This window comes from Strix aluco, chromosome 18 (genome assembly GCF_031877795.1).
Source record: "Strix aluco isolate bStrAlu1 chromosome 18, bStrAlu1.hap1, whole genome shotgun sequence".
Lineage (NCBI taxonomy): Eukaryota > Metazoa > Chordata > Aves > Strigiformes > Strigidae > Strix > Strix aluco.
The window spans coordinates 6,041,067-6,067,353 of NC_133948.1; the positions used below are offsets into that span (position 1 = coordinate 6,041,067).

At 38.5% G+C, this 26,287-nt stretch overlaps 1 protein-coding gene across 2 annotated transcripts in view; it reads right to left on the reverse strand.

The window, feature by feature from the left end:
* Positions 1-25,589, reverse strand: part of TMEM132D (transmembrane protein 132D) — a 267,632-nt gene extending 242,043 nt beyond the window's left edge. The window contains exons 1-2 of one of the 2 annotated variants that reach the window (XM_074844388.1): positions 25,256-25,589; positions 24,570-24,724 (exon numbers count right to left, since the gene is read on the reverse strand). In XM_074844388.1, the coding sequence (XP_074700489.1) occupies positions 24,570-24,648 (79 nt within the window). In that variant the 5' untranslated portion in view covers positions 24,649-24,724; positions 25,256-25,589. Of the gene's footprint in view, positions 1-24,569 lie in introns of both variants that reach the window. The other variant, XR_012625670.1, reaches the window with a different exon arrangement.
* Positions 25,590-26,287: the final 698 nt, after the last annotated feature.

The window sequence follows — 26,287 nt, forward strand, 5'->3', positions numbered from 1 at the left end:
TCCATAGTAATTCCCCAGAAATGGCTCCGCCTTTACATCAAGGTAACAAGTAGCTGAATTTAGTCATGGTTCTTGTGGAGCTTAATTTTAACCTGATTTTCAAGTGCTACCTACACACAGAGAGCATCCTATTTTATAAAAGGTTTGTCATGTTTTAATCAGTAGAGGACAATGACATGGGCTAAAATATAATTCATATATTGTTAATAAAACTTTAGAAGAGTCTGGATCATTAAATGCTCTCAAAATGTCCTGGTGCACTCAAGGGGTGAAAGCAGACTGTGACACAGAGTGGAACATTAAACCTGGACAGCATTCAGTTGTTGGATTTAGGAAAATCAAAAGCATATACAGAATTTCTTTTTTAAGGGTTCTTTCCTTTTGTTCCCTCATTATAGTCTGAAGCATTAATTCTAGAGAATTTGTCTTTTACCCATATAAGTGGTCTTCACAGCAAACTTGGAATATTTTGACCTATCTGAGAATCATGAAACATGCATAGAATGGTCTCATGCCACCTGCAAATGAGAAAGTCAAGTAAAATTTACAGTTCAGAGAGGCAAAACACCAAAAGCTTTGGGAAAGGCTAATTTAATACATCTGTCATATACAATTACACAGTCAACTGTAATCCAAAACATCTATTTTTTTCCTCTTCAGACATAAAAGAGCCAATTGCCCAGGCTCAGAATTAAACATCTGTTTCACAGAACAAAGATATTAACCTCAAAGTTTTTTTTAATGAACCAATAAAATTCAATCATTCAGTGCTACTCGCTTTCTGTTGCTTTCTCCATTACACAAATTGCTACAGCCAATTCCTCAGCATAAACCACTACAGTGGCTGAATTTTAAAGGTAGTGGGTGGGCTGTTATTAATACAGGGATACAAATGCTTCTTTTACTAATACAATATATTTGTTAAAAAAAAATGTTATGCTGCTGTTTCTGTTATTGGATACACAGATGAAACTAAGTATTTAGACATGACAGAATCAAGTATAGTACAAGAAACAAACACAACTGGGAGTTTTAAATGTTGGAAAAAATGCAAACCATGTTTCCATACAGGCTTTTAAATGGTATAACAATTATTTCACTGTTTTAATTCTTATCCATCCTTAGTACATACAAACCAGTCATGAATAAAATAGGAAGCAGTCCAAAGCATGAATTCTATTCCTTCAAGTAAACCTTCCCAATTTTTAAAATAAAACCTAGAATCTATACTAATTGGATTTTACTCAGGCTCTTCAGCAGCAAAAAGAATGGTAAACTTCCTAAGAGCAGGCCAAATTCTGACCCAAGTGCTGCAGTGTAAATCCAAAATGATTGAATGACATCTGGGGCAGGAGACAGCCTACTCAAGCTGTGCCATTTTTCTTCTCACATTTGTGGGGTTTTATTGTCTGAGCTGCTGAAGACAGCCTAGTGCTTTTTCAGGTCTAGCAGTTCCCTGAGCATAGAGCTCACGTTTCAAAATCTGGTCTTCCTCTTCCTGATGCTATTCTGCTGCAGAACACATTAACTACTGTAGTCTGGAGACATGGGAACACTGAGTTTTTCTTCCTTCAGAATTTTCCCAGACAGCAAACTAATGAAGTACAAGCAGTTGTAACATGTTCTTCAGCAACTCAGCTCAGCAAAAACAGCAGCCAAAGGTAGTAGTTAATGTAACAACAGCAAACACGAGACTAGCAAACAAGCTTTAACACAAGCTGCAACTATCATAAATCAAATTCTGTTTTGCACTTTGTAGTAGGTTGTAGATCTGAAATTCTCCTAATTTAAGATTAATAAAAATAGAAGACTGAAAAAGGAAACACATAACACACTTGTTTAACCTTGTGACATATCATGCCACAAGGAATTTACTTGCACAAGCAGTGCTCAAATAAGGAAAGCGTTCCCTGGAGGCTTTAACTAAAGTGTGCATGGCACTTTTTTTGACATTTCCACTGAATGCTGAGCTGTCCAAACAAACAGAGATTTGACAGTAAAACCACATATTAGGCTCCTCGGCCTTTCAGGAATTACATGGACATAGATTTACACCAAAATGCCAAAGGACACCAGTATTAGAAATTGTTCTGCAATGTGAGTGGGTCAGCTCCTAAGCCAGATACCTGGAAACAATATTCCTCTGGCCTAAGTCTGTTTATCATGGAGTTCAGTGTGAATTTTGAAGCCTGATAAGTTACTGTAAATAAGAAGATGGAAAGTCTGGAATGACTCTAGTAAACCATCAAAATTAATCTATACCACTCTCTAAGCAGAAATAGCATCTTCTATTCTCCAATGCATCAAGAATTAATTCCATTTCAAAACACATGTTAGTTCTTCTCCTTGAAGAAACTCAGAATTTAGTAGAGATTTTCCAAAAATATATCTGGCATTTCTAAAATTGTGCCTATAATATACTCAAACAGGCATTATGTTAGCTATCTCAAATTTCCCGATTAACCCTTAAAGTAAGATGATGTAGATACAAAGTGAAAAGTAATTTTGATTCTAAACATATCTCTACATCTTCCTATATTCATGCCATAATTGACAACTGCAGAACAAGTACCGGTTAGATCCTCAAAAGTATATAAGAATTAATAGTTCTTAAACTAGATTCATATTCCAGAAATCAAAACTGCATGAAAGCAGTTTAGCCCAATAAAGAGAAAAGGGAGTAGGATTCTAAAAAAATCTGTATTCTAGCCCCAAATCTCCCCCCATGGACAAAACATGCTGTATAATTCCTTTGTAAAGTGGTTTGAAATCACCTGAACAAAAACATCATGTAAGAGTAAGGCACTATTCCATTGATTTATAAGTTTTTGGAATTAAATCTCCTCTCTTTAACAATGGTACAATCCAAAAGTAATTCCAGTAAAAGCTGTGTTTCCTTTTTGCATCACAGTAACAAAAAAATATGGCTGTAGTGTATAAAAGGGGTGACTCCTACTAGCTTCAGCTGGTCAGTATTCTAGACTCTTTGTGAGTGTCTTCTAACATAAAGTAGAGTAGGTAGCACAAAAGAAATATCTCAAGAAAAATTGACAGATGCATTTCCTCCTGAATATCTTTTCTTCATCAAAATAGGAGCAAGGTATTTACCAAAATATGAAGTTTCATGAGGAAAAGTTACAGAACAGGCCTCCAGAAAGTCTGTGTATTTTAATAAGACCGTTAGATGGTTTTCTCCTCAAATTTTCCTAAGCAAAGCATCAAAAGGTTAGAATTCAAAGCCAAATTCCCCTGAGAAGTAAAACAAAACTACCAAAATAGTTACAAACACATACCATGGATTAAAGGTTATATAAAAAGCCACCAGGTCAGAAATACCTGTCCTTTTCCTATCCCTCCACAATATTATCTAATTAGATTGAATGCCTTTTTATTTCATTCAGTGCAGAGAATTTCTGAAATCCCAGTTTAATCAAGCCTGAGTCCTACTATTCCTCTGAGGCACCATTTTCTTCAAAGCCATAAACTTCAGCCAAGGTTGTGTTAATTTTACACTCTTTTTCCCTCTTGAATTAATAATAACCAAAATCTAATAGTAATCCAGTGTCTCATCTACTCTTTATTAAAACACTTAATTTCTGATTTCTTTAAATATTCTCCTTTATGCCAGATCTATCTTTTAAGTTACTGAAAAAAGAAGACATTTAGAATAGATGAGCAACTATGAGGACGTTGAAGAGGGCATCAGACACTAGGAATGTAGCTCCATGCTCTAAATCTATTGTATCAACCACAACAAGGTGTTCACATAAGGAGTTTAAAGAAGGTTGGGTTTCTTTTTTGTAAGAATAGGATACTGGATATTGTGCAGCATAGCTGCAAATGTAGAATGATTTTTTTCATCCACCTATCATTTCGTGGTTTATGCATGCACTGTAAGATCTTAGGTCTGCACAACTCTGAAGTCAGTAGTGTCCTACCTCCCTGTGCTGATGACAGTACAAATAGCAAGAGTGAGGCATCCAAGAGGAACTTTGATCTATGAAACCCCAAACAAGTTGTGGCTATGGATGCAGATGGGTATCCAGACAGTTCCTCTCTAAAATCAACCATCATGATATCAAAGAAAACCAAATATGCTTTTCTAGAACTAGACCATACTGATATGGATTCAAAGAAGGAGAAACAATTTTATATGTGATCTCAGGGACTGTACTTAACTCCAAGGGGAAGATAAACACATCTCTTAGTAAGGGTTTTCATGGCACTATTTTCCACCATACCAGATAAGGTGGCCAAAGGAGGAGACCCTTTGGTTCTAACGTACTATACAGTGTTGTGCCCCATGTAAAAGCCTTAAGTCTTTAGGATGCTTGTTTCTTGAGGGTAAAAACAAGAGTGATTACAAAGCTGTTTAGTTTACATTACTCCTGCAGATGCTATAGCAACAAGATCCCCGAGGCAGCTGAAGAAACCACTTTGAGGATTTGTACATCTCGGAGTCTGTTTTCACACTCAAGAACTGCTCTGAGGAGGTAGTCCGACAGGTGCTCCAGCAATACTATTCCAAAGGAGCCCAGGAACCATGCAAAAATAGACGTGATTTGTTCCTTAAAATAAAACTGAGGACCAAGTTATGATTTTAATTGTGGCTGTATAACCCCAAAGATGTTAGTAGGTGTAACCTGACCTAATATAATTAATTGTAATCCCAATAACATTACAGCTATTTACATGATAGTTGCATCTGGCTAAAAGAGGGACTAGTCTGTATGAAGTCTTATTTGTCAGTGTCACAGAAAGGCTGGATATGAGCTGAATTTGATGCATTAGAAGGGTATCAATACTGGGCACTAAAGATGTCCTTAACCTAGCAGAGAAGGACCCTTATCAAGGCACAACAGGACCTGTTTAACTGGAAAACAGAAAAATTCAAACTGGAAAGCATGTGCTTTTAATTACCAAGGTGATGAATAACAGGAACAAGTTCTGCCTCTTTAAAGGTGACCAAAACAAGAGTAGGTCTGATTTTGTATGCTCCTTTTTAAATATACAATACTAGACTCAGTACAAAGGTAACACAATTAATAAAAGTCTAATTACATTCTTGACATTATAAATGGATAGACTAGATGGCCTTATAGGCCACTCTGTCCATAAAATCAGCAAAGTTATACATCTGGTTACTAGCTTTAAGCCCTTAAACAATGTCATGTACCTGTATGTATCCAGGGCAGGAAAACAAAACCAGAAACCAACTACAGTAATATACTGTGAGGAGGCTATGAAGGTGTTATATTCCAAAAACAGTAGCTAAATTAACCCCTCAGCATTATTTTCTTCTCCCACTTTTTTTCTGCTCCTCCCTCCCTCCCCACCACCAATAAATAAATAAAATGGAGGTCTGTCATGGTAACTATGGAGCTACTTAGACAAGCAACCTCCCAAGGAGAATTGTCTCTGAATAAGATGCCCACTAGATATTCCAAGGAAAGTCACAGGGGAAATAAATATTGAATTACTCTGGTGTTTTAAATCATGTCTCTCAAATGGTATGTGGCAGCTCACCTGCCTCCAGCTTGTAAGAAAATTAAAAAAAAAAAATAGCAGCCTGTAAAATTCTTAATAATAGAAAAAAGATTTTTCTAAAAACTGGCAGTTTGGTCAGCTTGGAAACATGTCTGATTTAACAGAATGCTCTGAATATTATCAGAAAGCAAAATGACGAAAGCCAAGTATATCCCTACTTCTGGGAGCATCAACCTGCAGCAAATGGATACCCTAATGAGAAAGTGGAGCTCCAAAACAATGTAACAAGAACTTAATTTTAGGAAGCAGATATGGACTGTACTGTGCATACAAGAAGCACAAAAGCTTTATTTGAGAATGATAAAAAACTATCTTACAAGATAGTAGTCATTTGTGTAATCCTGAGGAAAGGAGAATGAAGTTCAATTTTATGATCAGTGAAAGTCTTAAGAACAATCTAATCAACATGATTCTGCTTCGAAAGGACACCAGGATTTTCTGATGTTCAGTCCCTTCATGTTGCCTCACAGAAACCAGGAAAAGGGAGGGTTGATTTGGTATAGATGTGGCTTCCCCCCGCCCTGCCCCTTCCCACCCCTCTGAAATTTCTAATCCTCTAATCCAATTTTATCCTTCTAATACTAAACTCCTGCTGCAGACAGGACTTCTACCACATTTCTTAGGATATTTTTTGTAATCTCATTAATATCACTATTAGGAGGTATTTTCTTCCATTTCAGGTTAAAACACTCAATACAACACCTTCTCTTGCTTTAAGAATTTTAAATGGATATAAATTTATTCTGGTGTTTCACATTAACCCCCCCCCCCAATCTTAGAAACCTCAAGTGCAGTTGCCAAGCTGAGGGCTACAGGATATGAAGAAATCGGTAGCCCTCCACAAGTCAGTAAATACAGGCAAAAGGAATATTACTGGAAGCAACTTCTTGCAGGTAATGGGTAACATGAACTTGTAATATAGGAGATAAGAGATATAAGCTCAGACCTCAAAATTTAACTGTTCATGGATATTAATACCTTTCAGACTAACAATTCACTGCTTTGAGTAGAGAGATTTTGATCAGTATTCATACAAAAATCTGAGTGTTATAATAGTGGCCCTAGCTGGTGGTGCTACAGAGCCATTCCTTCAGAGAGACAGCATGAGGAGCTTGAAAAATATCCAGTCTGATGGACAAGCCTCTACATATCTCACTTTGGCTGCTTGCACCCTGTTGCTAAGTGCAGTTTTGTAGATGATGCTAGGGAGGCTGGCCCACAGTCCCTCACATAGCTCATTAGGTTCCTCATAGACTTAAGAAAACACTGCACTTCATAAAGTTGACAGACTAATGGCTAATGCACTCGCCCATCCATTCTTTATTGAATTCATGCTGTTAACGCATTGCTCCACCTTTTCCAAAACAAGAAAGAGCTTACAGCATCAACAACGCACTGTGTTGTGGTTTATGACAGGACCAAGCTAACAAATTAAGAAGGTACAGATGCGGGAGACAATCAGATGCTGTGCAAAAACTAAACAAGTCTTCAGGTATTGTACCTATTCCAAGCACCTACATAAAATGTGGGTAATTTTTGTATATAAATAATGCAAAACTTACTGCCCTATGTTAGCCATTATCTTACTGTAATTTCTCTTTCAATTATGAGAAGTCAGTTTCTGCCATCCTGTGCATTTTGTGGGGGTTCCTGTTGAGTAAAATTTTCAAAGTATGACTAAAGTGACTGAATCTATCCTTAAAGCAGCAAAACATTTTATTTTAATCAGATTTTTCTTCTTGGTGAATTTTAGCACAACTGGACTTGTCACTTAACCAAAGCAGACCATGAGTGTGCGACTTCATTCGTATGACATTCCAAAATCATATAATGGAAAATGCACGTACTTGGCTTTATTTCTACCCACTCCAACTCATTTTTCAAGAATAATGGGAGGAAGTAGTCTTGGTCATACTGAAGTCAATGACTGAATTTGCAGAGCTAGAATTTTATCTCACATACTGCACTCTGTATAAGAAAACATGAAAATAGCACCTGTCTTCAGGAAGTCATCAGAAGACATCAGCAAAGTCCCCAAAACCTTCAGAGTGTCATCATGCAATTTGAGATTATATGAGGCTGTTATGTTTAGAGAAAACGTTTGGGTGAGGGACTGGAGAAGTGAAAGGGCTTCATAGTAAGAACACTGACTGTTACAGAAAAGTTCTGTCATCAAGTCTCTCAGCAAAACTCAGACTTGTCTTGAATATCTAAAAACGTTAAAAAATGTGATAACTAAAACTAGTTAAAGATATTTTTAAAGCAAACAAGTTCTGTATTTTGGACATTAGGTGTTTGAGGTAAATTGTGTACTTTAAAGCATTAGTGACTGATCTGATAGAGACTTGGAATTTCAAGACAAAGAAATTATGCCAGCAGAAGATAACACAGTGAAATTGAATATATACAGTGGAACAGAAACTGTGAATCAAAAACAGAAGTATGCTGTTATTTACGATGAAAACAGTAGTATAATTTCAAATTATTCTGGGGTTTTCATATATTGGCATCCCACTGTGCTGCCTGGTTTTGTCTCCTATTTTCAGGCACATAAAATTTGTATCGGAAGGTGGTTTATAGATCTTAACAGCTCACTGCACTTCTTAAAGATCAGCCTGAAGATAAAAATACAGAATAAAATAGCAAAACATAGGCTGCACTTCTTTCTTAGCTTTAAGTCAAAGAACTGCTTAAATAGAATTGTCTGTAAGTATGAGATCACTCCCCTCTCTAAATAAAGCAAATTAAACCCAAAATTTAAAAAGACGTCTTCATCAACTTTTGTTATAACATTAGTAGTTCTTAATACCACATCAGTATCCTTAAACTCCAGTCAAGATTCCATCCACTGAGCTGGGAGCTGTGCTAAAGTTTTTGAAAGAGTCAAGGTCTAGATTTTCTAGTGCTGTGCTCCCTCAGTTAGTGTGGGAGGGTTCACAAGCACTCAGCATTCACCACTTCCCTCTGTGACATTTCTGAATGGACTTTCAAGAAGGCACACGTCAATGTTGAGACTGACTGAAAATCTGTCCACTCCTTTTGGTCCTTAAATTTAAAACCAAATGCTTCTAAAAATCTAGCCTTCATCTACAGAGTGAAGAAATATAATCTCTAGATAGATGTATTCATGCAATTTTGTTATCTTAAAAGAAAGGAAAAAATCAACCAAGATAAGAACAGTTCATGCCTCACACTCACTAAATAGTATTTGCTTACATGTTTTATTTTAATTATGTGGAAACAAAAGATATTTTAATTAAAAAGCAGGCGGCTACCACAAGACAAAATTGAAAAGCAAAAAAAGCCTTAAGCAGTTCTTTTGAGGACTTCACAATGTCTGACAATTTCAATCTATTAGCTATCTTTCCACCCATAGAGATCATGATTAGCCAGTAAACTTGCCCTTTCAATTCACTCAAAGCTTCAATCTATTCCATCTGTGCTCTCTGAACCTTTCATTTCCAATAGGTTCAGGGTAATTCAGAGCAGCCAGGAAGGCTGACAAGCTCTACCTTTCTTTCACATCCTCAGGGCTACATGCTGACATCTTAAAAAGATTTTAGAAATAAATATAATACCACTTCTTTCACACAACAAAATAATTTATTTGAATTCCATTAGGGAAGCACACAGGTATAATTAGGAATTGGTCCACGACTTAAACTGCCATTTGCCCCCTTGCTGGTCTAACCATTCCACTGTAATAAAATAAAACAGTCCTGTGAGCATACAGACTTCAACCTAAAAGCTGGATGCCTTCAGAATTAAGATGGACATAATTTTTTAAAAATGGTAACTCTGATGCAGATTAGTAAGCATTTGTAAAAGTCTTTGCATCTTGATACACACAAACTAATAACAGTGGTACTTGTGACAGATTTACAATTCCCAGATGGCATTTGTCTACTAGTATGTACATTCTGGCGGTGGAAGAGAAAATGGGGGTCGGAAACAGGAAGCCCACGCAAGATATGATGAGCCATTAAGCCTTACCAATTTAGTCACAGCACTAGTTCATAAGGAAAGAAAAAAAAAACAAGTGACTAAGAAGAGGGAACTGCCTGGGTGATAGGCAGATGTGAGAGATCTCATACAATAGTAGTCTGTAATGCTTAGTACAGAACTGAAAGCCAGAGAGAAAATGCTAGGCTGGCCCAGATCCATGATTACAAAAGGGAGATGCTCAGTTTTTTGGAAACAGTTGCAACAGCAGCCATTGGTGATGGTTGAAAATGACCACAGCTATGCTACAGGGGCAAGGAAATAAAATCCAAATTTCATCCTGGAAACTCCCGTGTCTTGCATATTCATTACCATACTGCAGCTTCTATCATCACTGCTACCAAATTCAACCACTCAGAATTAGTTTGGCTGGATTAAGAATATGAAGAAGTCTCCAGAATCTTTCAACTCACTCATCAAAATACCCAGCATACAGGTAAATTGGGTCCATTTCAGGTTGGATTATTATAGCTGAATCCAACATTATAAACTATAGTGATCACCACTTTATCAACAACAGTGGATCGCTTTCCCTCCCCTTCAGAAATTTCAACCAAGTCATGAGAAGGAATTTACTGAGGGAGAACTGGAACTGATAGTATTTGTTACCATATCTTTGTTTAACTTGCATGGCTTTACCTTGGACATCATTAAATATTACTATTATACTTTTATTTTGAAATTGTTGCTGTTTTGTAGATGGAATGGGATGTTAGGAAGGCTTATCAGCTAAAAATTACAATTATAAATATGTCAAGTGATCAGTGTCAAACTTTTTTCCATTTTGACTGGTTTCCATGCCACTCCATAAGCTTAAACAACATCTGATTTCCATAATCATGATTTTTTTCTACAAAAGAATGAGAATGAAAAGGCAGGCTACTGAGGCACAGTACACTCAGCCCTTTTTCTTCCCAGATCTGGTGAGGATGTGGCCTCAGGGTGAGATTATTCACAGTCCCATATCTGTTGGAAAGCTTTTCTTTTTGGTGGGTTAGTTTTCCATCAGATCAGAGAGCTAAACCACCTCAATACGCAACTGTAGTATTGTTGGAGCTGGTGGCTGCAAAAAACCCCTAACCTATATAAATGAGAAAAAAAAGATTAGTTTTCAGCTGGATCAGCCAGCTCTCTGCATGGTTCATTACTCAACTGCATAAATGCCAATGCCACACAAGAAAGAGAGACTGCAGCAGCCCAGCTGAGGCTGACTTAGCCTACCGAGAAGCCATACCATCCATGCTCATTTTCCGATCAGATTCAGCCTACTAAAGAATGATTACGAACTGTCTTCTGACTGCTTACAGTCTAGATTTAGGTGAACAAAATTCAACACCCAAAGTACAGGAAAGCACTGCTGTTCAACTGCTATACCTGTAAAATATATTTTTTTTAATTTCCAGGAAAGGTCTGTCACAACCATTTTCTACAGCTAGATTATATAAATTCTGCACATTTCTCCCATAAAGCTAGACCTTGACTCCAAAAGACTTACTGTTCCTTGCTGTGTTTTCACAGCACTTAGCACAGTTTTCATTGCAATATAAAATACTATGTCATTTCATTATCTCTTTCTCTTAAATTGCATGGTATCTATAGTACCACATAATGCATCATTTCTCTGTTACCAGCACATTTGATGACTACTTGTCCAGGACAGAAGGCAAGTTCTATTGCAAGAGCTGTTCAACTTCAGTTGAGAAGGGAACAAAACTTTTCAGTATCACCTTTTGCCAGCAGGTCAAGGAAGGACACTGAGGGCTTTATGCAAAGGAAAGAATGCTGAGAAAAACCCTTTACTACTGGCAAAAGAGGTGCGAATTAAGCAGCTCACACAAATGAGAAAATATTTTACTGCAAAAACAAAAGGAGTTATTTTCAACCATTGAATACAAAGAAGTAACTGAGCATCAGTTAGTTTAGTTTTCCTTTCAGGTGGATGAGAAAGTACAAACCATTTCACATGAGATTATTATGAAAACAAGAAAAAAAAAATCCTGTCTTGGCTGTTTGTGACTTGAATTTATCATAGGCAAGATTAAGATTTATTTATTCCATGAAATTTTATGGCAGTTCAATATTTCTTTTAGTCTGAAACTAAAGTTAAAATTTCAGTTGTTCCCCACCAAAGGTGTTCCACCAATTTAAAATTTCCAGATCATTTCACTTGTTTTGCTAAACAGAGCAAAGCTTCTTTCCCAGTTTTTCAATATTAGACTGCATGGTAAATTCCTGGTTCCCCATTCCCCTGTATCAGCTAAATTCTTCAGCCAGAATAGATCTGCAAGAAGCAGTTACAGTGATTTTGGGAACCACCTCAGAAAAACAGTGCTGACCCCTGGCCATTTTGTATAGAAGGGATTGTGTCCTCTTAGTTCAAACTGCTTTAACTAATGTGAGGGCAATTCTGCAGTATGGTAGGATACCTGTTTTATAGGTTAAGGTCAAATATATGTGTAACTTGCCCGTGGGCTATGGTGTAGGCACGTGTGAGGGAGGCTGAAGACATCAGACCTCCTGGGACTGCTCTGGTGATGGGCATTGTCTGTGCAGATACTATCTGCCTGAAGCAGACGACAGAGCACAGGAAACAGATATTCTGATTTTCTTTATTATGCGGTCTTCACAATCCCATTCTTCACTACCAGTTTTTACTCTGCAGAGTAGTAGCACACAACAGAATACAGAGTTTGAACTTTATTTCTTCTTCTTGTCTTCCAATTTTCATGAATTTCTTACTTGCCCTCAATCTTAATTTTCTGGGCTCCTGGCCTAGGTTACCAATTATTTCCTGATAACGCCTACAGGTCAGTACTACAAGTTCAATGTCATCTCAAAAATCGAAAATTATATAGTCTGTTTTCCTCCACGATTCCTTCTGTTCATCTCAGTGCTAAAGACAAGACTTGGACTTGCAATTGAAAGGAAAACAGTAATGGCACTGACCTATAATTAAGGAGGCAAGAGAAAGTGCAAGAACTATGGAGGAATTCACTTACTGAGTGTCTGAGGGAAACATATATTCAGCCATTGGAGAAGAAAGTGAAGAGGTACCGGAAAGCAGCATTTGCAAAGGACCAGTTCGATTTAGACCAGGACAAATACAATAGATCAGCTATTCCTGAGACAGATGTCAAAGAAGCATAAAACATAACTGAAAATGCTACAATAATTCCAGAGGCTCCAGATGAGATTTTGATAGTACCTGTCTGTCAGGAGAAGATAAAACAAGTGTGAGAAGGTGTAGTTTCTCTGACAAATTGTTCAAACTGACAGCAAACATCTGCAACAAGTCAAAGACCATACCCAAGAAGCTGAGGGAAAAGTGCAGTGTCACCACAGATATGAAGACTAGGATGGTGACTATTCTCAGGCTGAAAACACAAAAGAGAATGTAGTTATTACGAAAAAAAATGATGGGCTTTAGCACTGCACAGCATGAATTGAAACACTAGAAAAGTTCTGTTACACCAAATAACATCCTGCAATGCTCCCTGCATTTTGGGGGAAATTTTGCTGCGTCCCTTGATCTTCAATGTCTCCCAACAAACTTCCAGATAGAAGTTGTAGGCCATAAAAAGACTCAAGGTTTGACAGAGCTAATTACCTGAGAGATTATCCTATGACCTTCTGCAACATCTAAAATCATCTAAGGTCTGTGAATGCTCCCCCCTGCACCTAGAGGCAGTTACTATCAGGACATTGCTATGAGGGATCTTCGGTTTTGAATTCAGTGTTCCTGATTTAGACTGCCAAAGCCCAGATTTGTTAGCACTGCAAATATGCTGCCAAATTCATCATTCTTTTCTGAAACTGCTGAAAAGAGAACAGTTGAAAAGAATCTCTTCATGAACCATCCTTTTTATTATTATTGATGCAATTTGATTATTTGCTGAGAACCTATAATGCACACGAAGACATTCTAAACACCAAGACTATAAATACCATAACAAAGGTCTGCTATATATAGTATTCTCCACTTATAAGCATTTCTCTTTTTTTCAGGGTCTGATCCAAACCACATGCATAATTCTGAAAGGAATACATGAAAGGATGAAAGGAGCATATGACTACATAGAAATAGAAAGAAAACAAACAAATAAATGCTTCAACAGTGATTATTGTACCATTACTCTGATCTATTGCTACTCAGATAAAGAGTCCAAATAAAAAGGCAAGAAAAGACACAGCTCATGCTGATATATGTATTTTAAACTACTGCAGCAGAAACAGCAGGGAACATTTACAGCAATATCCAAAGTTATGATAGGACAAAAGGAAAAAAGTAACAGCAGCAGCAAACAATTCTGTAAGGACCACAGATCTTAGTTATTTACCTTAGCATTTCATTCATTACACAAATGAAGTATTAACAAAAGCAAAGAGAAAGAAGCACTGCGATACCATTCAAAATATCAACCTGCTGGATAGCATTTGGGAAATACCATTTTAATTCTCAAGGGAATTCATAGTGATACTGCTTTATTTTTTTTCTAACCCAACATTGGATCCATTAAATTCAGTCTGAATTCTGGACCTCAAGAAGCTGGGTGATTTCAAAAAAACAAACCAACCAAAAAAACAGCAAGTCCAAAGAAATCTACAAGGATGCAAACATGAGAACATAAAGGGAACCTGCAATTGGATGCAGTACTGCTATGATGGTCCACAAGCTTTCAAGCAAACTAGCCAGAAAATATAAGAAAACCTGCAAAGAGCAAAGACTGACATAATTTGAAGACTTCATATGCACAGCTCTGCTGTTGACCATTTATTAAATGATGACGGAACCGTCTGTTTCTTCAGCTGCAAAGAAGGGATCTTGCCAATTTTCTCATAAATGATACCACCATGTGCATATTCCGCAGGTTAAAAATTCTAAATGTCTTTATTGCACAAAAGGTTCCAAAGCTAATGACCATTGTGAATGGTTCTTTTATATGAAGGCATTGCACATCTCAGAATATACTGAAAAGCTGCCTTAGCCTCATGTGCAACAGTAGCACGGAAGATTGTTTTTCTTAGGGACCTCAGCAAAAGTTATTCTTGACTAAATGGGCAGCTTGAAATAGAGGTTCAGATATCTGGTACTATCCCTACACAGATCTATAAAACAGGACTAGTACTGTATAGGGCATTGAGAAGACAAAAGAAACCTATGCTTCAGATAGAAACTTTCATCTTGGCTGGAGGTCAAACTCCATCTAATTTAGAAAAAAGAACTTAAAGACTAAAGAACAGGATTGTGTCTGATTCTGTGTGTTCTTATCAAGTCAGCTCAGAAGTTCAGAAGAATCCATTTATTTTGACTGTTTCAATTGTCATAACAGAAGAGACTAAACAACAGTTTCTTTCACCAGTCCATCTCATCACCACTGCTGCCCACTATTTTGCAACTTACTAATGTGAAGAAGCTTAAAATAAACTCCAAAGACTTGAAGGGTCAGAGAAGGAATGAAATATTTCAAAGATCTGTACCATCTGTCAAAATACATTTTTTCCATTGTAAGTGGTTTGTTGCATTATTAATAGAGATATTCAAAGTCTGGTGGGTTTCTTCAATAGTTTAGTAAAATGGATTCTAACAGAAGGAAATATGAAAACATCTTTATGACACCTTTTTATGTTCCCTTTATCATGTTGCTGTTTGAAAGGGTTTAGATAGCTTATTAATTGTAACATCATGGGATGAGATCTACTTAAGCTCTGAGAATTTTTTAATCACATAGATGCTTTCATTATATGGTTTTTTTTTTTCCCCCTTTACCCTACCTGTCTCTTCTATTCTTACAGGCCTCTGAGTTGTTCATGTTGTCCAGTGATCAGGACAATCATAGTGCCACATTTCAATTTCTAATTCAGTCACTGGGAATTAATTATTTTAATGTAGTAAAATGTACATTCTCATCTGAGAAGAGGTACAGTTGCTATATAAACAGCAAGTAAAACAGGTCCTGCTCTAAACAACTTGTATTCTGAGTAGGCAAGACAGTTTAAAAGGGAAAGGGAAAGCAGAGAACTGAAGTTATTTTCCAAAGGTTACAGAAAGCCAATCGGTACCCTGACTCTTAAATCATCATGAACCACTACATTCCCCAGGTTTCATAAAGAAGAGAACTCCAACAAGGTAAAATGATTGCATTTCTGTAAAAGGATAATAATACCTGACTAAAAAATGGGATAGGAAATAATGCTTTATAAGGTCATTTTAAAAAAATAAACTAGTACTATTAGAAGACCATTCCAAGCCATCAGTCATTTTCTTATTTTAAAGTCTATCAAATAGAGATATTTCTGCCTCCGCAAACTATCAAACAGTACATAATCCTCAATTTTGTTGGAGAAGTCAGTGTTCATGGATAGCTTTTCTAAAGAGATTTTGTTTATTTTTAAAAATACAGAGCATACTGTCAGGGCTGTAGTACAGGCTGGCTCAGTGGAAAGCCATTAAAACCACTTTACTGGGCAGATGGTGTCAAAGAGTCAGAAGTATGTAACAGAATCCTACTGTGCACAAGTGTTCAGTATGCAAGAAATCATCTCTTATCAGACAACTGCTGCAGGGGACACAGTCAACCACAAAGGAGAGAGCAGAGCACAGCTGAAGTCATGATGGCCTTTCAACTGTTTGCCCAGTAATACGGAAAAGGATAGGGAATAAGAGAACCTTAACTGATAAACCCTGAGTAAGCAAGGGAAGATGTAGGGAGAGCATCATATCAAGCTTTAAAAAGCAATACATTGCTTTTATTGTTATTCACTGAAGGCGTAACTACTCTTTGTCATTAAGAGGAATACCGCAACTCAAAAAGACTAAAATAAGACTTGAAGAGTGTCCACTAAATTTTGGATCACCACCTCTTCACACCCTGATTGACAGGACTGCTGAGCAGTTGGCATTTCAGCAGGATTTCTAAGAATGAGTACAAAGAAACTCATTGGAGACATCTGGAAATAGCGGCCTTGCCACTACAGTCTAGAAGATGACAAATTTCAATTAGTTGTTGTATCGGATGTGCACTAGCACACTAGTAGATTATGAGACACTCCTTTGGCATATGTTCCTTTTCCATTCTCTTCTACAGAAGGTAGGCCAAGTTTTTCTAGTGTTTTCATCTGAGCGTAATTCTGTAGGTGAGCTTAATACCTAACAAAGCACCTGAGTTAAAGAGATCCTAAACAGAACAGACACAGGGAAAATTCATGTAAATGGGACAGATCAGTGAAAACTCTAGAAGTATTTATCATATGCTGCTTAAGGAGTAACAAAGTGCGGTAATAAACTTATAGAATGTGTGTGCACCTCTTTCCTCCACTGGGCAGAATCAGGATTGCTGAATTCTGCCTCAAGTTCCGTACTGTTGACTACATAAAAATATCTTTCTTCAGTTCAAGAGCTACAGGCTTATGAACCTGAGCAAATAAATCTATTTTTATTTCTGAAAACACGCTAAAGATGACAGGAGGGTAACTGCTGATACACGGTGTTTTTACACATTCATTACACTGGGAAGTTTTGTCAGAGCTGAATAGTTCCTTCAACAGTAGCTCAAAACACAACCCACTGAAACAACATCAAGATGTCCTTCATACCAGCAAAACCTGACAATTCACCCCACACTGCTAAGAGCAATGTAGGAATTTAAATGTAGGAATTTGCCCTGCATAGACAAGAAAACTAACTACCCAATGTGTACTACCAAATTAAAATCAACCAAGCAAGACTGATTACATTAAGACAGAGATGCAAAACTCTGAAGGATAAATACAGATATTTCAACTGTATGCACATGCAAATCACCGTTTTCTTTTCTTGAAGACAAATGGAATGAGTCACCATGGCTCAGTAGAAAATGGAGAATATGATTATGTGTTAATCCAGATCTTTGATGAATTAGTCGATTGAAGGCTAAGTGGTATTATTTCCTTTCTTATATTATGGATTGGATCAATATTCAGAGACACTATTGGCTAGCTAACTCTGACAGCTGTGGATTCCTCCTCTTCCGCAGTGAATTTACACAATGTATACTGAAACATAAAAAGTAGACTTTTAAAAATATAAATAAAAAGTGATATTGAGGGCCAACAAAATTCAAGGTTCTGACATCATTTAGCATTAGAGGAGACTAAACTCTCTGACTTGGAGGATTATTTTTTTTTAGCATGCCAGACATGCCGCCTCATCTGTGTGAGGATCTGGACATATGCCTTGTTCCTCAGCAAGAGGTCTGCAGACTGCCTGCTCAACAGTCTGAGTACCTTGAAAGCAAATAGATCAAAAGGCGTGCTGTATAGCATCCCGGTTCAGCTAGAGAGGACACTTCTGTTGCTTCTTAGTCTGTCTTGTAAAGTTGTATACACCAAGAATAAAGAGTGTGTTGACATCTTCCCACACTTCTCCTTGGTGTGTTCATTCTTATTACTGCTACTACTTTTTTCTACATAACTAGCTAACTCATTTATTTTGCTCTTTTTATAGCACCTATGTTATTCAATACCCTTCCCCCTTCTCATGTTTTAACAGTCTACATGGTCATTTTTACATGTGGTTTTATTTTGCTTGCTCTAGTTGCAAAACTGCAAACTAATGAGACCCAATGTGTTCCACCAAGGAGAAGAAGAGCTATTAAGATTAAAAAGACACCATTAGCAGAAAAGCAAATGAGTATAAAATGGTATAAATTAAGGCTGGAAAATGGTTATTAAACATTACCATAGCAAATTTCTGCAACACCTTCTTATTCAAACATCTTACACAGAATTGTGACAAAAGTCTTTATTTACAAATAAAAACCCAAATAATTAAACAAACCAAATCAATTCAAAGTAAGTTTAAAAACAGAGATAGATGGGCCTGTGAGAAGGTGAAGTGACTGTAAGAGGGAAGAGGCCTTCTGTTTTGTAGATTTGAGGAAATGTGGCATCACTGTAGATGGATCCACTACCAACCGTTTCTACATTGTCTATACAAGAAACAAAAATGTGTCCATTTCACTGAGCAACTTCCAGGGAGACAATCGTCTGCAACAGAGAAAACTCCCTCCAAAAACCTTTCTGGAAACCTTAATTAAAAAAAAACAAGACTGAGGATGTAAGAACAAACAAACATCCTCTGTGAGTACAGCGGAAGCCTTTTAGGAAGTTAATTGACCCTACAGTGCAGATGCAGTTAAATGACTGGCAGACTACTCCTACTTTGCTTCACTGAACCACTACTCAATGTTGATTTAAGAGAACCTATGCTGCCATGGATTAGAAACACTCACACCATCAGTGATTGTGTCTGAAGTACTGAGGCAATACCAAACAGTTCAGAGAAATACTTTAAATTATTAGTTAGTCTCACTACAGTGGTTTTTCTCAACCCTTTCAGGGACAAGGGCCATCTAACACTCTGAAAGAAATCCAGACCATCTTACACAGTATTGTCACAAAGGTCTTTGTTTACAACCAAACACAAATTGGGATGCACTCTGAAAGCATCCTTGTTACTTCTATTTCCTCCCTTTGTTTTTTTCTAGCTGGCATGCATAAGGTTTCTGGCACTGGTTTCACAACACTGCTCAGATGTTCTATGAATCACCACTGGGCCACAGGCTGAAAAATACCACTCCAGAAAACTCTGTCTACACTCTGAATTAAAGCCTACTAAAGGCAATGAAACCCCATATACCAACTGTAATGGGCTCTGGATCACACCCACTGTGGATCAATAATGGATATAATATCTTATATTGCAGAGCTGGAAGTTACATTATCCTCTAGGTCAAGTTTAAGTCACACAGTAGAAAGTGGAAGCTTGCATAGATACTAAATAGACTGTACCTCTTCAGAGGATGAACACTTTCAATCCACCAGCTCTGTGGGGCCCTCAGACTAACACCTTATACTGGAATTAAATCTATTCAATAAAAGAAGAAATCAAGGACATGAAGAAGTCAATCCTCATTCTACAGTTAATTTCCCCCCAATGGAGGAGGGTGAAGTAGCCTAACATCCTCAAATATGTACTCTAAATCTGCTCATAATAATTAGTGTTATCTAAATGTCTCTGGACTATTTAAAATCCACTTCATTTTGAACTGCCATTAATAATGCAGCAGGCAATATTACAAAGACTGGTGAAAATCAAGTAATTTAATGTAACACTTTATAAACCAAACCTGCGATGAATCTCAGCTGCCTCTTCAGCTTCTCAGCAATCAATCTATCTGGAGTCATGTTTATGTATCCTAGGACCCGTGATAGACTGCCACTAGACTTGGCATCCACAACAACCTCAGGAGGTTCATTTAATGCGAATGCAGTATGAAAAAAATCAGATTATGTTTTGATTTTCTCTTTTATTAAATAAAACTGATCTTTATTGAATAAAGCTGCTTTTATTAATATCTAAAACATTGGTTGGTGTCACAGAGACCACCAGTCCTATGGAACTAATAAAAGAAAAGACAGAAGTAAAAAATGAGAACATTACAGGGAAATATTAGAAACCAAATCACATTAAGCCAGTATTGCAGCTGACAAATAAAACACGGATTTAGCTGTAGAATTTTTTAGTTTAGTCTGAATTTATTATTTTTACTGAAAGAAGAAATCAGAATAGGGTTTCTCCCAGAAGTACACTGTGGCAAGAAACACAAGAAGAGCAAAAGTGCAACTGAATTTCCCCTTCCCTTGTATAATGGCTCAAACAACTGTAAATTCAATGCAGCTGGGACAAAGTACAAAAACTTTGGTTTTATGGGAACTGCTTGAACTTTAAGCTAGAAAGATTTCCTTTATCTTTTGGGTTTTTAAAAAAAACTTTTGGTTTCTGCACATAGACAAAGCTTCCAAGAAAAACTCCTATTGACCACACCTGTAATTTATGCTCATTTAAGTAGTGGTGATCTGAAAGCAGCATGCAGTAAATCTTCTATACATATCAATTGCACAGCTAGAGCAACAGGTGCCTATGATGAGTCTGTCCATAAGTTATGTCAGCACTGTTACTCTGCAAAAGAGAGTGTGTCCCTCGTCATCACAATCAAAATCTATCAACGTGAACTGAAATTTAACCCTGAATTCCTGTCTAGTCACCACCAAGAAGGATGAGAAAAAAGAATCTATATCTTAAATAAAATAATCTTCAATTTTAATCCCATATACAGGTCTATTTTCTATTACTAATATACTACCAGCATTCCAGAGTAACGAACTCAAAGTAGTGCTGAAACACAGGTCATTGCACTCTTCAGCTTTTCATTTTCCATGTTTCTACTTATATTAAGTCCACAGTGCACTTCAATGTCAGTAGAAGATCTGCACAGGAAGATCTTCAGAAATGGCCCACAGCCTTCTGGAAGATGGAACATAACTAACAAGCTCAACTGTGTAGTTCTTTGTACACCACTATCCCCATTGAAGCCAGTGGATGCACAAGAGAGATTAAAGCCAAGGAAAGTGGTTTCCTATACAATTACAATTCACAAAGATATAATCCACTGAAATCATCAGTGACGTGTTTCAGCAATGTAGACAGAATGCCATATTGTGATATTGTCATCATGGAATCAGTAAAATTGCATAGAGAAAGCCAAAGATAGAGTTTGTCCATAATGAGACAGAAAAATCTACAGTGTAAGATTCAATAGAAATCCAGAGGGTTCAAAGAATACTGTAACATGGATAATTCCAAAGGAAACAGAGGCAATTTAAATTCAAATATCCAGATATTTCTCTCCTATAATGTAACTAAAACTAAATGTTTGAGGGTTTGATTTCTGGGAGATTTCCCCCCACACACTTCCCTATAATAGAAGATTGGCATCACTGCAAATCTACAATCCACATCTCCAGCCTATGGGGAATGCTCTTAGGGGTATACAAGGTAATCCTGCCTAATACAGTTGCCAAGCCTCCACATTTATAAAAACTGAGAGAAAAAGAAAATCAGAACAGCAGCTATGTGGCCTGAGATCTCATTAGAAGGCAACTTGGGGGAAGATTTCAGCTCAGGATGACAGAGACCACCATGGAATGCTCAGCAGAGCACAGGCAGGTAAAGTCACTAAAATATTCACTTGTTTTGTTACTGTCAACTTAGAGCTGAAATTTGGAATTAATTAAATCAGTTTTTATACCTGACAACAAACATTCATAATGTAAAAGGCTCCTCAATCTTAAGTCTCACAGTATACATCCTAAAATTGTTTAGCATCTTACAGGAGATCCTCAGTTCATTATCGACTTAAGCCAAGAATGGAACCTGGTGTTCAAGGAAAGTATTAAAGTTTTTATTCTACTCCAATGAAGCTAATGAGAGGTTTTCCCTTTAAACAAGGGAACAAAATGCCCATGTTATTCTGCCTGTTGTATTAATCTGTGTTTTCATTAACATCAACTGGACTTGGTTATTTTTTAATTGAAGATCTCTGAACAATTTTTTTTTTTTCATAATTGATACCAAAGAGCAAAATGCCCAACTGACTGAGGGTCTGAGGGACTGACTCAAGAAAACTCCTGGTTGAAGACAAAGCTGTGAAATGCAACTACCCCCATAACTACAGTTAGATAGCCTTATAAGCTCTGTCCTTTGTCTGTCTCTATATATATGCACACACACATATATATCATTAGACAGACAATATATTAAAACACATGGATTATATCATCAGTGACAAATTGTTCTGATAAGAACATGAGGCTCATTATTGAAAAAAACATTTCATTTCTCAGGCTGGAGCTATTTTCTGCATTTACAAGCTAAAAGCAAAGCAAAACCACAATAGTATTCTCAAGTCTTCAACATTATTACCTGAAAGATTTGGAAACTGTGCAGTAAAAAGGTGCGTTGCCATGGTTCTGAGTAATCAGCAACAGACCTATACACAATAGACAGCTGATTGCTGTTGCATGCTAAAAGATTTTTTTATCTCTTTAGGAAAACTTTGTCATCATGACATAAATGAGAGAGTTTTTCTATTAGCACCAGAAAAGCATCAAAGAAACATGCCCTGTAGTAGTAATCAAGTCTGATTATTTTTTTGGTTTCATCTTCTTATGGGGGAAATCAACCTTTTACATTGTCAAGTTTATACTGTAAATCTCTGGAACACTCTGGTCTTTTCAGAGTGTACTAAGGCATAGTAGTACAGATGGAGTCTGTAACCAAGTATGGAAATAGACAATTATGTTAAAGATAGAGATCTGTATTACTAAACAGCAGAGTCCCAGCAATCACACACTGGATATCTGAAGTGCAAAATAAATAGCACAGACAATACCAGTAACTCTAATGGGATCTTGTGTATCTGGTTTCAAGACATATCAGATTTAATGAGACCTCACAATCCCAATACATAGAAAAATCTCCCTCATCAGTTTTTATAGTATTTTTTTTCCACCCAAGACCTCTTTTAAGAGTCTAATTTTTCTGCCTATGCTTATCTTTCAAAAGAGAAGTAAGTACCATTTAAGAATAAAATCATACATGAATGTTATAATTGCTGAGCTGGCAATAAAACACTGTACTCTGTAGGACTGAAATGCCACTTACACTCCAATCTTGGAATGAACTGCAATCTCAGTCAAACACTATGTTAATGCAGTGTTAAGGCTGCAAACTGCAACACACCAAAGAAATAGGAGATGAAAAAGTTAATACTCTTACTGCATTGTTAGCCTATCCAAAGTACTGATATTGCTTATAATAAAATACATAATTTACAACCTTGCTGGGAAATCAAAATCAAATGGTGTGCAATGTGAATGAAGCAATCTTTTGAAAAGATTCAGACTTCCAATCCCTGCTGCTAATGCATTTCCAATTGCAACTTTAAAACTGTACTTATGTAGGCATGGCATTTAGGTAACATTCGAGGAGACATAATTTTGTTCCTTTCTTTCTTAACCTGTTCCAAGGTAAAAAGGAGGGTAAGTGAATTTTATACAGGAAACCACCACAGAAATACACAGCTGTGTATTTTGCTTTCTGCCAGTAAGTTCAGTTCTGGATACAAAGTAATTAGTAAAAATAACTCAAGAAAAAAAGAAAAGTGCTGATATCTGGAAGAGTAAATAGGTGTTAAGAATAATTAATACCTTCTTTAAATAGTGGTGTTTATAAGCAAAACTATCAGTATGTTTGCAAGAATCACATATTAAATGCATATGCTATTATTCCTCTCTGAAGGCTAACCACGTGTGAACTTTAATTTTGTTTTCCTGCCAAAATATAGCTGTTGATGCACATCATCTTCTCAGTAGAAATGTGCATTTCTTCTACTTTGTATTCCACAGGAATGCTCAGAATCATCTTAATTAAGTATTGCAAAAATGCATTCACCTTTTGGCTGAGGCCACAGATGAAAACTTTAAGTTCAAGGAAGGATTTAAATGCACACAAAATTGTGTGCATTGTCTATATGCTGGTTGTCTGATTCTTACTGTAAACACACTTGAGGGCAACAAGAAGGTATCACTGAGTCGTCTGAAGTCATGCTGTCAGGACATTCAAACTATTCAGCATGCAGATTATCAGACACCTGGTTCACGCTCTCAAAGATTTTAAACGTTTCAGCAAGCACATATTTCTGGTCCAGCAAAACACTGCCAGCCAGTCTGAGACACAGGATTTTTAATTTGCAAAATTACATAGAAGATAACGGCAGGGCAGCTAACTCCAATAGCTTGTACCTCTGAAGATTTCAAATTTCCAGATAACCCTTCGCAATCCAAAGCTGAGCTACCAGCTAAACCCATCACCAGTATCTACATGATCAAAAGTACAACAGGCAGGTAACAGATGCCTCAGTAAATGGGTAGACTGTCATAGCTGACCAAGAAAAAATCCTGTCACTCGGGATTTCCCATCACGATATCCTCGGTTTTGACTAGCACATGACTCCCTCCAAATCTTTCAGTCATGAATTATGGGTATCAACATTCAAGGCATTACAGAGAGAGAGGACAAGAGGCTGTGTATGCAAAATAAACAAGAGACAGTGAAACAGACAGAAGAGACTGAGACTTACCTTTGGAAAAAACTGCTGCTAGGCTCAAGAGGAGAGGTGACAACAGATGCCCCATATTGCTAATCCCAGAAGCGCACATCCTAGGATTTGTGGAGAAGTTAGGGCTCAGTTTCACACACTTTGTAGTCAGAATAAAAACCAGTCAGCTGGAGAAGCTGCATTTTCAGAAAAGGTCATTTAGAGAGTGCAAAAGGCATTTCCTTCAGAGAGAGGACCCACTTCTTCAGCTCTAACTCTCCCCTTTCCTCCCTCCTTTGCTGTGAAAGAAAACCCCTCTCCTCTCGGTAAATAAATAGGAAACAGTTCTGGTTAGAATCTCAGTCCCGAGCCTCAGGTGCCTGAGGCAGGCATGCAGCCCCTGCCCGGAGCCCCCCGAGCCGGCGGGGTCAGGCGCACCGGGCAGCGGCTGTGGGCTCCGCGTCGCGCACCCCCGCGCTTCACAAAGCCAGCGCCCGCATCCCGCTGGAAGAGCGCGGCGGCTCCCCGGGCGTCACCAAAGTTTTCCTTTAGGTGATACTGATCAGCCCTGAAATCCAGACACGGAGGCAGGGTTTTTGTTGTTGCGCGCTTTTTTTTTTTTTTTTAAGTTCCCAATTTCCTCATTGACTTGTTTGACTTTCTGCAAGAGAGGGAGGGGGCGAGCGCGGCTCCCCCCGGAAGGTCATTGCCATAGATGTGCTGCTTACTGCTCTCGGGGCCGGCGGGCGCAGCGGCCGCGGCCGGCGGGGACCTGCCGCCCCCGCGGATGCTGCTCGGCTCCAGCCCGTACCGGGGCGCCAGCCCCGGGCCGCCCGCCCGCCCGCCTCCGCCGGCCCCGGCCCATCCTCCGCTGCCGCGGTTGCTATTGACAGAGAGACAGAGATTTAAGCCGGGAGGTAGCGCGAAAAAAAAAAAACAACAAAAAGAGGAGGGAAACAAATAAATAAATAAGCACACGACCCAAGCCCCGCCTCGCACCAGGCAGCCCGGCAGCCCCAATCCCCGGGCAGTGGGGCGCGGGGCGGGGCGGAGCGGGGCGGGGCTGCCTGGCCTGAGCCGCGGCTGGGCGCGGAGGCGGCGCGGAGGGAGGCGGCACTCGCCGCGCCTTGGGGGAGGAGGAGGAGGAGGGAGGTGGCTCCGCGGGTGCGGGTAGAGCGCGGCATCCCTGGCAGCGCCGGGGATGACGCGGCTGCTTCGTGTCGGGGTGTCACGGCCAGCCCCCCCCCCAGCCCTGTTTACGCGGGCGGCCCGCGCAGCCCGGCGGGGCTGAGGGGGGGAGCAGCCGGCGCAGCCGCCGGCAGTGCCCCAGGCCGGCCCCGGGGCAGGCACAAGCCTCGCTTCTGCCGGCACCCAAACAGACGGCCTCCTCCGGCTGCCAGAGGCGAGCGGGCCGGCCGCTTTGGCGTGTGTGCGCTGCTGCACGTGGTTGGGTTTTGGCTCCTTCCCTCAGCCAAGTTTCTCGTGTATTCAGCGCTCCCTCAGCCACTGAACCAGCCGTGAGCCAAAGGAAATGTGGGGCAGCCGGACTAGGGAAATAATGCGAAGACTGTACAGTAAAATATTTCATTCATATTGCAAGAACGGCAGGAAAAATACCTACGTTTGGTCTACATACTGTGCAGAAGTGATGGGGAAAAAAAACCCAACCAACCTCAAGTTTTCCATTACTGAAGGCATCAATGCGAGAACCATTCTGCTAACCCAACCCTTCGGTCAAGCTTAATAATGACCCTTATATT